Source organism: Bactrocera dorsalis, chromosome 1 (genome assembly GCF_023373825.1).
Source record: "Bactrocera dorsalis isolate Fly_Bdor chromosome 1, ASM2337382v1, whole genome shotgun sequence".
Lineage (NCBI taxonomy): Eukaryota > Metazoa > Arthropoda > Insecta > Diptera > Tephritidae > Bactrocera > Bactrocera dorsalis.
In genome coordinates this window covers 102,764,904-102,779,675 of record NC_064303.1, presented here as the reverse complement: position 1 = coordinate 102,779,675, position 14,772 = coordinate 102,764,904, and the positions used below count along the sequence as shown (strand labels likewise).

Below are 14,772 nucleotides of genomic sequence, written 5' to 3'. Positions count from 1 at the left end.
AGTCGCGTTTGCAAGAGCACCCCAGTCGTTCTTTCTGTTCGCTGTTTGGCACCAATTGGAGATTGCAAGTGTAGTCTGGTCTTTCTTCTCCTGGTCCTCCATCGAAATAGAGATCTTTCTCTACTTCTCTCCGTGTGTACTGTGTCAAATACTCTCAGAGCTGGAGTGTGCTCATCCATTCAGACGACATGACCTGGCCAGCGCCAGCGTAGCCGCTGTCTTTTAATTGGCTGAACTATGTCAATGTTGTCGTATATGGATGATGGATCTATGTGTAGAGGTTCACACAAGTGAGGAAAGTTCTCTTTCATTTGGGAGTGGCCAGAAACAATTCTTTTACATATGGCTTAAGTAGCTCATGACTTTCGCTGGGTTTAGAACCCCTCACGTAAAAAACACCCCAATGAAAAGAAGAATATGTACCATATACTTAACGGTACCACAGTTATTGCTATCTTCAAAATGCTGTCTTATTTTTAGAAAAATAAATAATAATATTTCCATACTTCAAAGCAATCATTTACTTCCAACACCCCATTGTTGTTATAATAAGCACATTTATTTACTATATCAATACCGTTTCAAATTGAATTCTCACCTCGCGGCGTGCTGTATGACATTTATTTCATTGCTCACTTTTTTGCATTTTCTTTTATAATATTTGTTCTCATTGTCATTGAACTTTCACCCTTCAATCATTTCGCATTGACTTAAGGTACTTGCAACATTGCAAGCAGATTTGGTTTCACAAGTTGCTTTGTCTTTCAATTTACGCTCTTAATGGAATATAAAACCATTGGCAGCATGTTTATTGCTTTTAAAAATACATTCTCATTTAAAAATTGAAAGAAACACGTTTGAAAAATAAGCTTCATGCATGGTGAAATTAGTGTCCTCCAACTGAAGGAGTATTCATAACTTCATTTAATTACTTGATTTTTTTTAAGTGACCATGTGGGTCTTTTTCAAAGACTCAATTGGTGTACCTTCAGATTCCCCGCTGTCTATTGACATACATATGTATATATACGGAAATTACGACAAAAGTACGATTTGGAGGCCTCTGCCTTTGCAGACATGAGTAAATATTGTCATGCTGTAGAAAAAATCCGAAGATTCTTTAGTGTTTGTTGTGGAGGAAGAGGATTTCATAAGGTGTAAATAAGTGACTTATTGATGGAACTGAGCACTGTTATGGAATTTAGGTTTCGTATGAAACTTTGCTTTACACAGTGAGTATCGAGATTATTAATGACTTTAAGCGCCTCTCTACTTCAACAAGACCATTAAAATACATGCATGTCTAATATTGGCTTTTATCAGAATTATACTTCATGAATAATTTAGAAAGAAATATTTTAAGAGTTACTCTTCGATTTTCAAGAATTTAGAGAAATAATCAGTTAAAGCTTGCAGAAATAACACTTGTTGATTGCCCTCATAAGCTAAAGTAATTTCCAACTGTCATTCTATATTATTTTTGTAACGGAAAAGCTCTTCTTTGGTTAGAGCTTTCATGACTAAGCAGTTTTATGCGAGTGTGTAAGTAATTTGTTAGTTGGGAGCTTTTTTATGTGCGGTTGGTGCATTAGCTTAAAGTCGTCAGCTATAAAAAAGCTTTACGTTTACACTGTAAAAAAAAGATTGTAATTGTTTTTAAAAGAGCTTATTAATTAGCTCATGCATTTCTTCATACTTCAATCAGTTTACTCAAAAATTCTTTAATTTTAGTTTTAGGATAAAAAGTTTAGTTAAATGTTTCAAAGATTAATTGAGTGAAGTATGATAAGAGCCATGAAAAAGGCTTTTTTCTGAAGACGTTTTCAGATTACGTAAAAGTAATGTGATATTTCGAAAAAAAATTTTATTTTTTGCTTTGCATATTTCGATATTCTTAAAAATTAGCTTAATAAAATTTTTTGAGTTACAGCCTTCTAAAGTGTAGATGGTCAATACAATCAGCTCAATTAATTTATCTTAATATCCGTTTTTTATGAAGTATATTTATAAATGATTAGCGTGACGAGCTGAGTTGATTAGCCATGTTCGTCTGTCTGTCCTTCCATCTGTCTCTATGTATATATAGGAATTAGTCCCTCAGTTTTTGAAACATCGATCTGAAACTTTTCCATTTCCCAACCATGAAGAAGTTCAAATAGCAATTATGCGTCTGAAGAGCAACAAAGCGGCGGGTGTCGATGGATTACCGGCCGAGCTATTCAAATACGGCGACAAAGAACTGATAAGGAGTATGCATCAGCTTCTTTGCAGAATACAAGTATAGTCGGAAGAAAGCATTCTCGACGATTGGAATTTGTGTGTTCTGTCCAATCCACAAAAAGGGAGACCCCACAATCTGCACCTACTATCGTGGGATAAGCCTCTTCAAGAGATTAAAGCCTACCGTCAATAAACTAATTGGACCTTATCAGTGTGGATTTAGGCCTGAAAAATCATCAACTAACCATATATTCAACATGTGCAAAATCTTGGAAAAGACCAGGAAATGCGGATTGACACACCACCTCTTAGTCGATTTCAAAGGTTCTTTTGACAGCACGAAAAAGAGCTGCCTTTATGCTGCTGTTTGAATTAGGTATCTCCGCAAAACTAATACGGCGTTGAGAAATACCAAAAGCTCCGTCAAGGTCGTGAAGGACCTCTCCGAGCCGTTCGAAAGAAGACGAGGCTTTCGACAAGGCGACTCCTTGTCATGTGATTTACTCAATTCCTTGAGAAAATAATTCGAGCTTCAGAGCTGAATAGAGAAGATACAATTTTTTATAGGAGTGTGCAGCTGCTGGCGAATGCCGATGATATTGATATCATTGGTCTCAACATACGCGACGTCAGTTCTGATTTCTCCAGACTGGAGAGGAAAGCGAAGCAAATGAGTTTGATGATGAACGAGGAAAAGTTGAAATATCACCTGTCTCTTGTATTTAATTTCGTCTAACTTGGAATAATAAGAAGTAAAGTCCTCTCTCGACGAATAAACACCGTTCTGCTATATGGTGCATACTCATGTACGATGACAACATCAACGTTACGAGTTTTCGAGTGAAAGGTTCTGCGGAAGATTTATGGTCCTTTGCGCAACGGCGACTACCGCAGTCGATGGAACGGATGAAAACACTCCAGCTCTGAGAGTATTCGATGCCGTACCCGCCGAGGAAAGCAGAGGAGAAAGAAGACCTCTTCTTCGTTGGAAAGACCAGGTGGACAAGAGGCTTGCTGCACTTGGAATCACCAATTAAAGAAGAAGAAGAAAAAATAACCGAGAGAAAATCTTAAAATTCATTGGTAGTTCCATGAATTGTGGCTAGAAATATGTATATCAAGAGTCGATTTTATATCTAGGTCAATAAAATTACTGTGGATTAGTGTTATTATTCATTGCTACCATTTTCGAAGAAGATTTTTAGGTCAGGCGACTATACTATATAGAGGCAATTTGAACTGATCGTTCAAATCAGGAAAGATATAACCTTTTGTACTATAAAAAAAACACCTCCAAATGGTATTATATGATAGCTTTGGTGTAGCTGAAGTCAACGTTTCTCCTATTTTATAATATTTTGTGTTCTAATGCTTAATCGTTGAATTGTGTTGCATCAAGAACATTAAAATATTTTATGTGTTCATTACAATACTAAATTAATGCTCAATATAATAAAGCTTGTTGCTTAGAAGACAGTGCGTATGAGTTATGCTTAACAACTCACTAGCCTTAGCTGTCTGTGAAATAATCTAACTTGTGCCTAAATCACTTTGGCATTCGTTAGAGAAAATTCAAAGCAAAAAATACGCATAATCAAGTATTGAGGAGGTAGTTATTCGCACAGAGCTAGCATCACTATATTTTGAAACCGTTTGCAAAGTAGAAAATAAAAAAATGGCAATATGGCAAGCGAACAGTTAACAAAGATTATCCAGTGTTGCCGTTAATTTCACTTGAAGACTTAACTTAATTTTTCATTTTAAAAAAGAATTTAATTTTTAAGTTTTTCATACTTGCACTTCACTAAATCGTTGTATTCAGCCGGCAGTAGAACATATTCTGGATCTAGCGCTTCAGATTTCGTGCGTCGCCTCTGCTGCTTGCCATTGCCACACTTGCTGCGCACAAATCGCACTTTACCAGTTGTTCCGCTCTTCGCGCGATTACTTTTGCCTTTGTTGTTGCTTGCGTGTGGATCTCGACGCATAGCGCCAGCGCCAATGTCACCGAACTGTCCGCCAACACTCTCCACTGGCATTTTGCCACGTCCACTGCCGCTACCATCACCCGTGGCACCACTCTCCTCCTTATTGGCGACTGCCTTCTCGGCGAAACTGTCACGCCGCCATGAAGGCGTTAGTGTGCGTATAATATTCTCGGTGTCACTGTAACCCTCATAATGATAGCGTTTACGCAAATTTAAACCGGAAAGAAATTCGAGCGTTTGCCACACATTCATTGTGTTCGTCTCGAAGAAGTGCTCATCGTCGACTGACCATTCACCGGGGTGTGTAATGCGATTTGCCAACATCATTGTGATGGTTGTGCCATTGGCGCTTTTGCTGTTGTTGCTGTGCTGCATTGTTGACGGCGCTGTTGTGAGTGAAGAGTTCTGCGAAGACAGGCGTCTGTTGCCACGTGTGTGAGGCATTGTGTGCCGCCGCTCGAAGGTGAAGCACAAAATTCTATTTTCGTTCAAATTGCGCGCCGTTACACGCTGCGATTGCTCACTTTTTTTGCTTTTCTGTTTTTTTTTTGCCGCTGCACTTAGTTTATTTACAGTTTTGATTGGCACCACCAAGCAACTTTAATTTCGTTTCCATTTTAAATGTAACTTAGTAATTGCAACTCGAACTGAGCACAAAATACGATTCGTATTCTACACACTCACACGTATACACACACTCATATGCCACTGGCTGGCTCTGCCTTTTTACGCTGTGCTGTGTGCCGCGTTGCAACAATTGTGTGACGGCCTCAAGTCTATCACCGGCGCTTTTCACTTTGCGCTACTCGCGATCCTCACAACTTGCTTGCGCACATCCACTTTCGAAACTGTTGTCGTTTTCATTGTTTTGACACCTTGACAGCAACACCTTGATGTATGTCCCAACACGCCACTTTGTAGCACTTAGGCTCATACGTTGCCGTGTCCAAACCACGGGAGTTATCAATACATTTAAATGGAGTGGGTGGGTGCTACGCAACAGTTAACAGTTGCGTGGCAGCAGGAAATTGTGTGTATGGAAATCCAATCGACACAGTTCTTTTCAATGAGCTCACATGCGTATCTACATACGTAAGTATGTACATTTATATGAATTTATATAATACAAAATATTTTTAAAATAACTCTAACTTGCTGTGAAGTATTTAAGCTCAACGTATCAAGTATGTGGCAGATGTCTTAAAATCACAGACAGTCTTAAAATAAAACGCAAAATATTTAATTAATCATCAGTTTTAATAGAGTTAAGCCAACGATTGCTCCAGTCCTACAATACTTTTCATAAGCACTTTTTGCCTTTAGCTCCTTCAGCGAACTTTGTTTTATCTCTTCGATTGACTGAAAACAGGTTCAACGGAGCGGCTATTTCAATTTCGGAATAAGAAAAACTCAAACGGATCGGAACGGAAATCATTCCAACGGATTCGCAAGAGATGTCGAGCTCTCTTGCTATCTCTCTAACATATGTAGGTAAATGGGTCGAAGGTCGTCCAAAACGAGGTATGATTTCAATGATCACTCGACCGTCTTTGAAGGCTTCACTCACTTGTAGACTTGTGTTTTTGATAAAACTGAATCATAGTAAGCCTTTTCCAATATTCACAAAGATTTCGCACCCGAAATTTGGTTAGAAATATAAACTACTTATATATAATATTGATCTAGTATTAAGAGTAAAACTAAATCAAGAAGCGATAAATTTTATATTTTACTTTTTGAAAGTGAAGAGTTCTTCATCCAGTTTCACCAACCGAATACTAGCTAGGGCTGACACAAAATGCACTTTAAAAGATCTCCTGAGCCATTTCCTACTGAGCTCGAGTAATCTGTCGGTGCAAAGGGTGTCACATTTGTCCAATCTGTGTTTGCAATGAAATCGGCCTCCGTAAACGCCAAGGCGAAATTGGTTGAATTAAGCTACGAACAGCTGAACTATCCGTCGTCAACCACAATTTGCCACCGTTCAACTTTATTTCTTTCCAAATATGAAAAAGTCATTCTCCAGGTAATAAAAATTTTAGCCGCAGGAGGATGTTACCATATTGCGTTTTGATAAAAAAAAAATCAGTATCGTCGAATCCAGTGCCCCCAGCTAAAAGATGACTATTTTAAGAAATAAATTAAGTAATAAGGGACTTTTAAACGTTAATTTTGTTAGGGTTCGAGTCTATTGTTTCGTTTTTGGGACGTCATTGTATCTCTATTAGTTTTATGTGGAAAGCGGTCAATGGTACATAGATATGTCTAAAAGGTGAGACACTTTATCTTCTTCTCTGGCACCACAAACCACCGTGGTCGGTCTAAACCGATAACACCAAACATCGCCAGTTGCCTTCATCCTTTACAAGGTCAGGTCAGTTATACATTCCTAGTACAGACAGTTCGCAATGGACTTGGCCATCCATGGGATGCGTGAGCGCCCTTCCGTTGTCCACCTATGCGCTTAGTTATATTTATGTCGCCGTAGAGTTCATACATTTCGTGGTTTCATCTTCGTCGATGTTCATCGTTCGCGCGGAAGGCTGCAAAGGATTGAGGATAACACTTCTCTCGAATGCTCCAAGCATCTTTAATCTCGGTTCTTCTTTCTCAATGCTGCGTCGTATAATAAAATCCTAATAGAGCCTAATTTTGTTTGTCGAGAGAGGAATTTGCTGCTCAATTTTCTACTGATCGCTTGGCTTAGGTCCTTCTCCTCCTGGGCTATGCAACGGAGTGGAGATTTTCCTCTTCCTCTGCTACCCCCGGCGGGGAGCTGGAGTGTTTTGATCCAGCCATCATCGTTCTATCTACCGCGGTATTCGCCGTTGCCAATGTGCAAAGGACTATAGATCTTACTCGAAAACTCGCAATACGGACTCATCAGATGTTGTCATCTTCCAAGCCTCTGCACCATACAGCAGGACGGGGATGATGAGTGACTCTAGAATTTGGTCCTTGCTCGTCGAGAGACGTGAGAAATAATAATTGCCTACTCAGAATTCACTATCTCCCGGTGTTATGCTTTCACTACCATTCAGCAGGTTGGAGAAGTTTTCCCTCCATAATTTCAGTATGGACCTCTGGGAGTCTACGGTCTTGAAACCTTCTGTTAGGCGAGGCATCTTTCGAGCATTATCCCTGTCGGACAGTTTGTCTCTTCGTTCTCACGCATTTCGGCCTTTCTATATTTATATCTGCAAATGGGTCTCTCTTCAGCTACGTATAATAAGAGTCTTATGGAGCCCAATTTGGGTTCGTCGCGAGAGGAATCCGCTCCTCAATTGTCTACTGATTCCAAAGTAGCACCTGTTGGTAAGAGTTATTCTGCTCTTGATTTCCAGGTTTAGATTATTCGGAATTTACATTAAATTCTTACCGAAATCTTAAAATAATTATCAAACGAAACGTGTTTCAGAGCAGCCAATTAAAAAGTCATTTACCAAAATTTCCTGCTTTCCATTTCAATACCCTCCCACAACAATATTTACTCTGATCAAAATCGAATGCACAGTACTCAATCGAAATCAAAATAAATAGCGACACACAGTAGTCGCAATTTGCGAGTTGGGAGCTGCGAGCGTCGACGCGTGGCGTGACTGCACGTGACTTTTAGCTAAATTAACACCCTCCGAAAAAAAAAGAGGGATAAAACAAAAAACTATATGCAAATGTACGTAGGTAACGTTTGTGTGGCACGACACACTTGAAGAATTTGTCGACAATTGAAAGCGAAAGGAAAAAACTTTTGCCTGCCGGCGTCGTTGTCGGCGCTGGCGCCTCAGGTGAAAGTTTGCGAAAAGCTGTAAATTAAATGCTCGTTGTTTGTTCGCGTTTTTTATGACCCTTTTGAGTGCTAGTGTTGCTTTTATATGCCACCGCTGTTTTAAGTACGTTGCTGGTGTACGAACAGTGATTGCTATTTGCTGCCGCAAAGTGTTCATAGCGACGCATAACTTGCAACACGTTGTTGCTTTGTTGCTAAAAACAGTGTGGCACAGTGCGGCAAGTTGCCTGGCTAATAGCGCCGCCGCGCGTTTCACGTCTGGGTGGAGCGGTGTGGTGTGGCATGGCGTGCCGCGGGGCGTGCTAGCCGCCGAATGTTTGGGCGCGAGCGGGCACTTCCACTCACACATACGTACAGGCATACGGCTACACGAAAGTGTGGCAGCCGAAATGCCAGCACGTACCAATTGCACTTGGTGGGCGTTGTCGGTCACAAGGGAAACACAAAAAACAAGAAAAAGCAGTATAAAAGTTTGCTATTATAACGGCAAACTGAAATGCAAATTGATTTCCTCGCATTTCTGCTGCACTTTGCATGCGATTTTTCGGTGCGGTGGAAGGGGGTGTAAAGTTGCAGTTTTGATTAAACTTTGATTCGATTTAAAGTTATGGCTTGAGTAAGAGTAGGTACTTGTTGTCATACAAAAAAGGTGTAAATAGTATATATGTAATTATGTTGGCCTAATTTTGTAATATTTCGTAGAGAGTCATTAATCTTAAAGTGAGGGTTCTTGTTGTTTAGAAATAAAACTTTGAAAGACTTCAAGTAAATTTATTTAATTCATCATATAGTGAACAGTGTATCTTAAGGCGGCAGTCTGATTTAGAAGCTTCAAAAAATCGATTTTTTTTTTCTTAAATCTCTTTAAAAATATCGAAGAATATGTTCCCAAAGTTATAGATGGAATTTCGAAATATTTTCGAAGATGAAAGAAAAATAGTGACCGAGCGTCTAGCAGATATATGAGTGATTGGGCAGAGAGCGAAAAGAAAAAAACAGATTTTGTATTCAAACAATGTGAGAGTGATGTTTAATTATATAACTATAAACTCCAGAAATTTCATTTAAATCAATTAATTCTTTCCTTCCTAAAGACATCCTCAAAAAAAATCGATTTTATTGAAGCTTTTAAATGAGGTTCCCCCCTTAAGGGTAAGCCTATACTAATATATAGCAGCAAAATAAATGAACTGCCTTGGAAATTTTAAAAATATTCCGTGTTAGATTTTATAATTTGAATAGAATTTAGGTGTTCCTTGATTATTTCAGAGTGAAAATTTTCAATCGGGTTCTCTTGAAATGATTAACACCATTAAAGTAGAAAATAATCTAACATTCAACTGTGGGCAAAAAATAGAAAGACTTAGATCATTAGGTCTAAGAAAAATGAAAGCAATATCTGTTCCAAAATCTGGCGATGAATGTTGGATCTATGCTTGCGACCTAGAAACAGACGACCAATCGGCCAAATATTGTAGCAAAGGTGAGCCGAAGTCGAAAAAATTACATCAAAGCCAGTCAAAAATCAAAGTTATGTTGACAGGTTTCTTCGGTTATCGAGGTGTGGTGCACTCCGAATTCCTTCCGACCGGCCAAACTGTCAACAAGGAATACTATTTGAGTGTAATGCGTCGTTTCGGAATTGTGGGTCGGTTTGGTTTATGAAGCACGATAATGCACCGTCGCAAACTGCATTGATTCTTCGTGAGTTTTTCGCCAAATTTTCAACCAACATCGTGCCGCAACCACAGTATTCGCTTCATTTAGCACCGTGTGACTTCTGGCTATTCAGCAAACTCAAACGACCACGCTGGGGAAACCGATTTGAGTCAGTTGAAGATATTAAACGTGTATCGCTAGGCGCATTGAAAGCTAATGCGGAAAGTGACTTTAATAACTGTTTCGAGAATGGGAGAAATATAGGCACTAGAGTATTAGGGCCATTAAGGGATCACTTTGAGGCCAAAACTGCAAAATATAAACTCAGGAGTGAAGAAAGACTTTTCGGCGAACATTGAAACAAAATTGGAAACATTTCTCTTTTTCAAGATACTTGAACTTTTGTTTATATACCCAGGACCATTCAAGTTTTTTCAACAGCTCAATATGAAAATCTTTTCCAAACACTTCTTGTATATTTTACGTACTACATATATGATACAAACTCCAATTAGAGCTCTGTTTTGATATATTTACCTACTAACACCTGCACTTGATCGTTCAAAATACTTAATGAAATTTATTGAATTTCGTACAATCAATCCATCGCCAAATTAGTGACTTCTAATGACTGTGCCAACGAACTGCGCGCGCTAGTACGACAAGACCAACAGCCAAACGCTGGCGTAGAGTGTGTCCATTGCCAGGCCGCCAGCTGCTTTGATTATGATGCAATTTTCAACAGATTTTACATCAAGCTGCCACAAACTGGCCAGATCTATGCCGTATGCGCATATATGTGCTCGCATTTGTTGTTGTTTGTGCCAAGTTGCGGCCACAACATAACTCCCAATCATTTGGCCAGGCAGGCAGCCTTGGGTGGGGCGCGTACCAAAGATAATGCGACTACGAGTTGATTATACTCGTACACATTGTTGAGTGGCGCAACAAAATAAAAAGTAAACAGCAGCGCGCTGTGAAAACTTCATAGAATATAACAAATTTATGTTACGAAATTCGCTTGGCTGGTGATAAAGGAAATTCCACTTATAGCTCAAGTTGTATTTTTATGCTTTGCAGCGAAATTCCTGTTGTAAGCGGCGTTCAAATTTATTGTTTGGCTAAAATTTATTTTATACAATTTATGACACCACAAATGTGGGCGAACGGCTTGGTGTGGAAAGTAAAATAAATAATATAAACTGGTTTAGTAAGAACACCAAAGGCATATAACTATATATTTATGTATGTACGAGTATGTACGTATATTTAGTTGGGAAATCGTTTGTACGCATATATGATTATAGTCGCTGTAGAAGAGCCAGAACCAATTATAAGAATTTTGAGGTCAATAAACATCCTCTTGCCTGCCGCCTGCGTCAGTTTTAAGGGTGTAATTATCTTCTATAAGAGTCCTTAGCGGCTGGCGTACATCGACGATATTAATGTCAATAGCTTCAACAACCGCGCCGTTAGTTCTGCTTTCTATAGACTGGATAAGGAAGCGAAGCGTATAGATCTGGTTGTGAACGAGGACAAGAAGAAATATTTACTGTCATCAAAAAAACAGTCGTCGCACTCGCGAATTGGCTTCCACGTCACCGCTGAAACATTTTTTCATGCAACTGCTATACAAACTGAAAATGTGACTTGCTAGCGGAACTTATAACATTTATACAGACGGATCAGAATGGCTCATGGAGTGGGAGCTGGAATCTATTGCTCGCAGCTGGAGCTCAGGCAATCCTGCAAACTTACTTTATACTGCAGTATCTTTCAGGCGAAAGAATTTAAGATCAGATAGCGACTGAGATAGTCAATAACGCAGGAAACAACATAAAGACCCCAATATGGGTATACGTCGATAGTCAAGCAGCAATTAAGGCAATAATCTCGCATTGCATCGTCAGAGAAAGTCCTTAGAAATAAGAGAGTAGTAATCGTATTAGCTGCCGTAAAGCGGCTGCATATATACAGGGTTCTAGACCTTAAAATAATTCCGGGAAACGAAATAGCTGATGAGATTGCCAAAAGTACCATCCGTCTGGCTACCGATTCAGTACATGAAATATGGGAGTCGCTAAAAATGATGTACAATGAAATTTCCGAAAAGTTTGACAGTCGGATCAGAATAAGATGGAATGCCTTATTGACATGCAGGATGGCCGTGTTGGTCGTGCTCCGGATATAAATTCTAGTCCGCTTTGGTTCCTCAGACTTGACTATCATTAGAACGCAGCACTAATCTTTCCCCGACTGTCAGTTTTCAAACTCATTTTCACTTCGTTTTTTGATGACCTCCATAATTTCGAATTATTTATAGAATATATAAAATAGTTCAGAATAATACAAAATGCATGCTTAGAAAGAAAATGGAATTTTTCTTTTGGAACAAATCTATAAAGAGTTTTCAACAGAAAAGAGTATCGACTGTTCGAAGACCTAATTTCTACGCCATATAATGACTACTATAGAAGCTGTCAGGTGATAGAAGAGGAGGACACTATAAAACATCTTCTATGCGAATATGAAGCTCTACACATATAGGGAAACAATGGCAACTATTGATCAAGGGTTTCTTGGCGACGTCTCGGAGGTTGCACAGTTACAAATTTTCATCTTGATAAATTTTATCAGAAACATGGGGTTGATCAGAGAAGAGTCAATAGCGTGAGGGACGCTTAGTCCCGGTGGTATCACAATTGACCTCCTCAGGTGCGTCGTTAGATAGTTAGTTAGTTTCATTGACATCTCACTGAGACTCCTAAAGATCTATGTACTTCGTTAGACAGCCACTCTACCTATCTACCTACCTACTACTTTCTAATCTATAAATTAGCCTACAGGGATATACGGACCTTTATCGTATTGTTGTTTGTAATTGCAGTAGAAATAACGCTCCCGCATAATAAAAAAGAAATAGAGAAAAGCAGAAATAATAAAATTCCGCATTAACGTGCTAATTCATTCCCCTGCCAAATTGTATGCAATTTATGGCTTTGATTGATTTACATTAACCGTCTCTCGCTAGGAAAATAAGCAATTCATATTACATTCAATACTACGGTATACTAAATCAACTTCGGCACATCGCAGTCGCATGAAACCAATCACCACATCTGGCCATTATTGGCATACCGAAATTTCAATCACACACGCTTTTTGTCACGCATTAAGCGAAAAGCTAAGCCGCCGCAGGAAGAAGGCAAATTAGTGCAGTCAACAAAGCAAAATCGAAGCAATAACAAAGCAAAAAAAAAAATAAAAAAACCAAAGCAAATACTCACGCCACAACAACGTCGGGATCCTCCCACCAGTTCTTAGTAGTTGGTTCTAGCAGCAAGCTCACACCGCGCCATCCTTTGGTACGTGGCTGTAGGCGAGAAAAACGCGGTGTTTCAGAGAAACTTATTAACGTTATGCGCTTCTTTTCAGGCATTTTTTGTATGCGTGTGTGCGTGTGTTGTATTTAAAGGATATTTTCACTAAAACTGCCAAGTGAAATTATTAAATTCACTAAGCTTGCTTATGGCAGTTTTAATGAAAATACCTGCCTGTATCCTTCGTCATTCGGTGTGTGAATAGTTGGAGGCGTGTATGTGTGTGTGAGTAGGTAGATTTACGCACCCGTGAACGCTGTTTTCCTTTAATTTTTTCGCTGAATACTAAACGCGCCATATTTGTTCCGTCCTTACGTTTTTAGCTATGCTAGTTTACAACAGCAAAAAGCACACTTGTATTTAGCTACTAAATACGCATTGAGACTTGGCGAAAGCATATAAATATATGTTGTTACTTATGCGTGCTTGCACAAATATAATAGCACGTATAATTCACTGTCACCACAAAACACTAACGCGTCGAATTTGTTGCTGCTTTGTATTAAGCAAATTATGCTAATTTATGAGAGTAAATATATAAAAAATATAAAAAAATACAAATGAATACTATTTATTACAAAAAATCGTTTTATCAAGAGATTTGGCACGTACTTTTGTTTTTGAAACTGTGAAAGAAATTTGAAGTATAAAAATTTTGACATGTTACACAGATGTAAATATATTTTTTGACTTGTTTTGAAAGCAAAATGTTGGAACTTCGAACAAAAAAATTATATGTTGTTGACACGTAAGGATTACAAATTGCAAAGTCGGTATAATAAAAAAATGAACCTAGGTTAGGTTAGGTTAGGTTCAAAGATCGATTACAGAATGATCTCACTTGGACAGCTTAGAACGATGGTCTGTTGTGATACCTATAAATTCCTAAAAAACTTCGCCATAAGACACTTAAAGATCGACAAAGCGCTTAGAGTCTGTCACAAATTTGCTGAGATAGTTAATATCCGTTTGGCTATGACGTCTGATTCGTTGGAGGTAAGATTACTCAGTCTTCGCAAAGGCTGAATAAAAGAGGAAAATGTGTTCGGATGTTTCCACCTCACCTTCCTCCATGCTGCCCTCCTACAAACAATTTTGACAACTGGCTCCCGCCAAAGTTTTAAGCCTTACCGCATGAATTTTTATTGGACAGAGTGCAGTAAGGACTCCTACAATTGCGGCAAGATCAACTTTAGAAGGCAAGTAGCCCAGTAGATCTCTTGCGTTCTCCTCTGGGCCGGAAGGACCTCCTAGTCACATAGGAACTGGTTGTTCAGATACAAATCCAGATCCGTTCCGGTTGCGTAGAACCGACTGTCGTAAGATCTGAAAGGAAGTGGTCGTCGACCAGCGCCTCCCAAGCGTACGCGAAGTCCATTTTTTCAGTGCTGGTACGCAAGAAGCAAATCGAGATTCAACCCAGTCTCATCCGGACGGGAGGCCTACGGCCAGCTCTTCAGCTTTGCAATTTCCGCCGAAAAAACGGCTGAACTCAAAATTTCTTTGAAAGCAGCTTAATTTTAAAAAGAACAATATCTTGTTCCTTCCATACGAGGACTCGAGTTGTATCAATCAGTTTGCATCGAAGCTATTTCCTATAATGGTACGATCTGAATAATCTTCTTGTAGAAACCTTTACAAATTAAAATGTTTTCCACATAAGGTCGTGACTCCGATCGTACAGTTTGTATGGCAACTATGTGCTACAATCATTCGGTATTGGTGGGTCTGACCGATG

At 39.1% G+C, this 14,772-nt stretch overlaps 1 protein-coding gene across 4 annotated transcripts in view; it reads right to left on the bottom strand.

Moving 5' to 3' along the window:
* Nucleotides 1-13,642, bottom strand: part of LOC105231182 (RNA-binding protein 25) — a 36,161-nt gene extending 22,519 nt beyond the window's left edge. Inside the window, exons 1-2 of one of the 4 annotated variants that reach the window (XM_011212337.4) lie at nucleotides 13,282-13,642; nucleotides 12,942-13,027 (exon numbers count right to left, since the gene is read on the bottom strand). In XM_011212337.4, the coding sequence (XP_011210639.1) occupies nucleotides 12,942-13,027; nucleotides 13,282-13,332 (137 nt within the window). In that variant the 5' untranslated portion in view covers nucleotides 13,333-13,642. Of the gene's footprint in view, nucleotides 1-4,014; nucleotides 4,828-10,191; nucleotides 10,249-12,941; nucleotides 13,149-13,281 lie in introns of those variants that run through there. The other 3 variants (XM_049455174.1, XM_049455189.1, XM_049455168.1) reach the window with 3 other exon arrangements.
* Nucleotides 13,643-14,772: the final 1,130 nt, after the last annotated feature.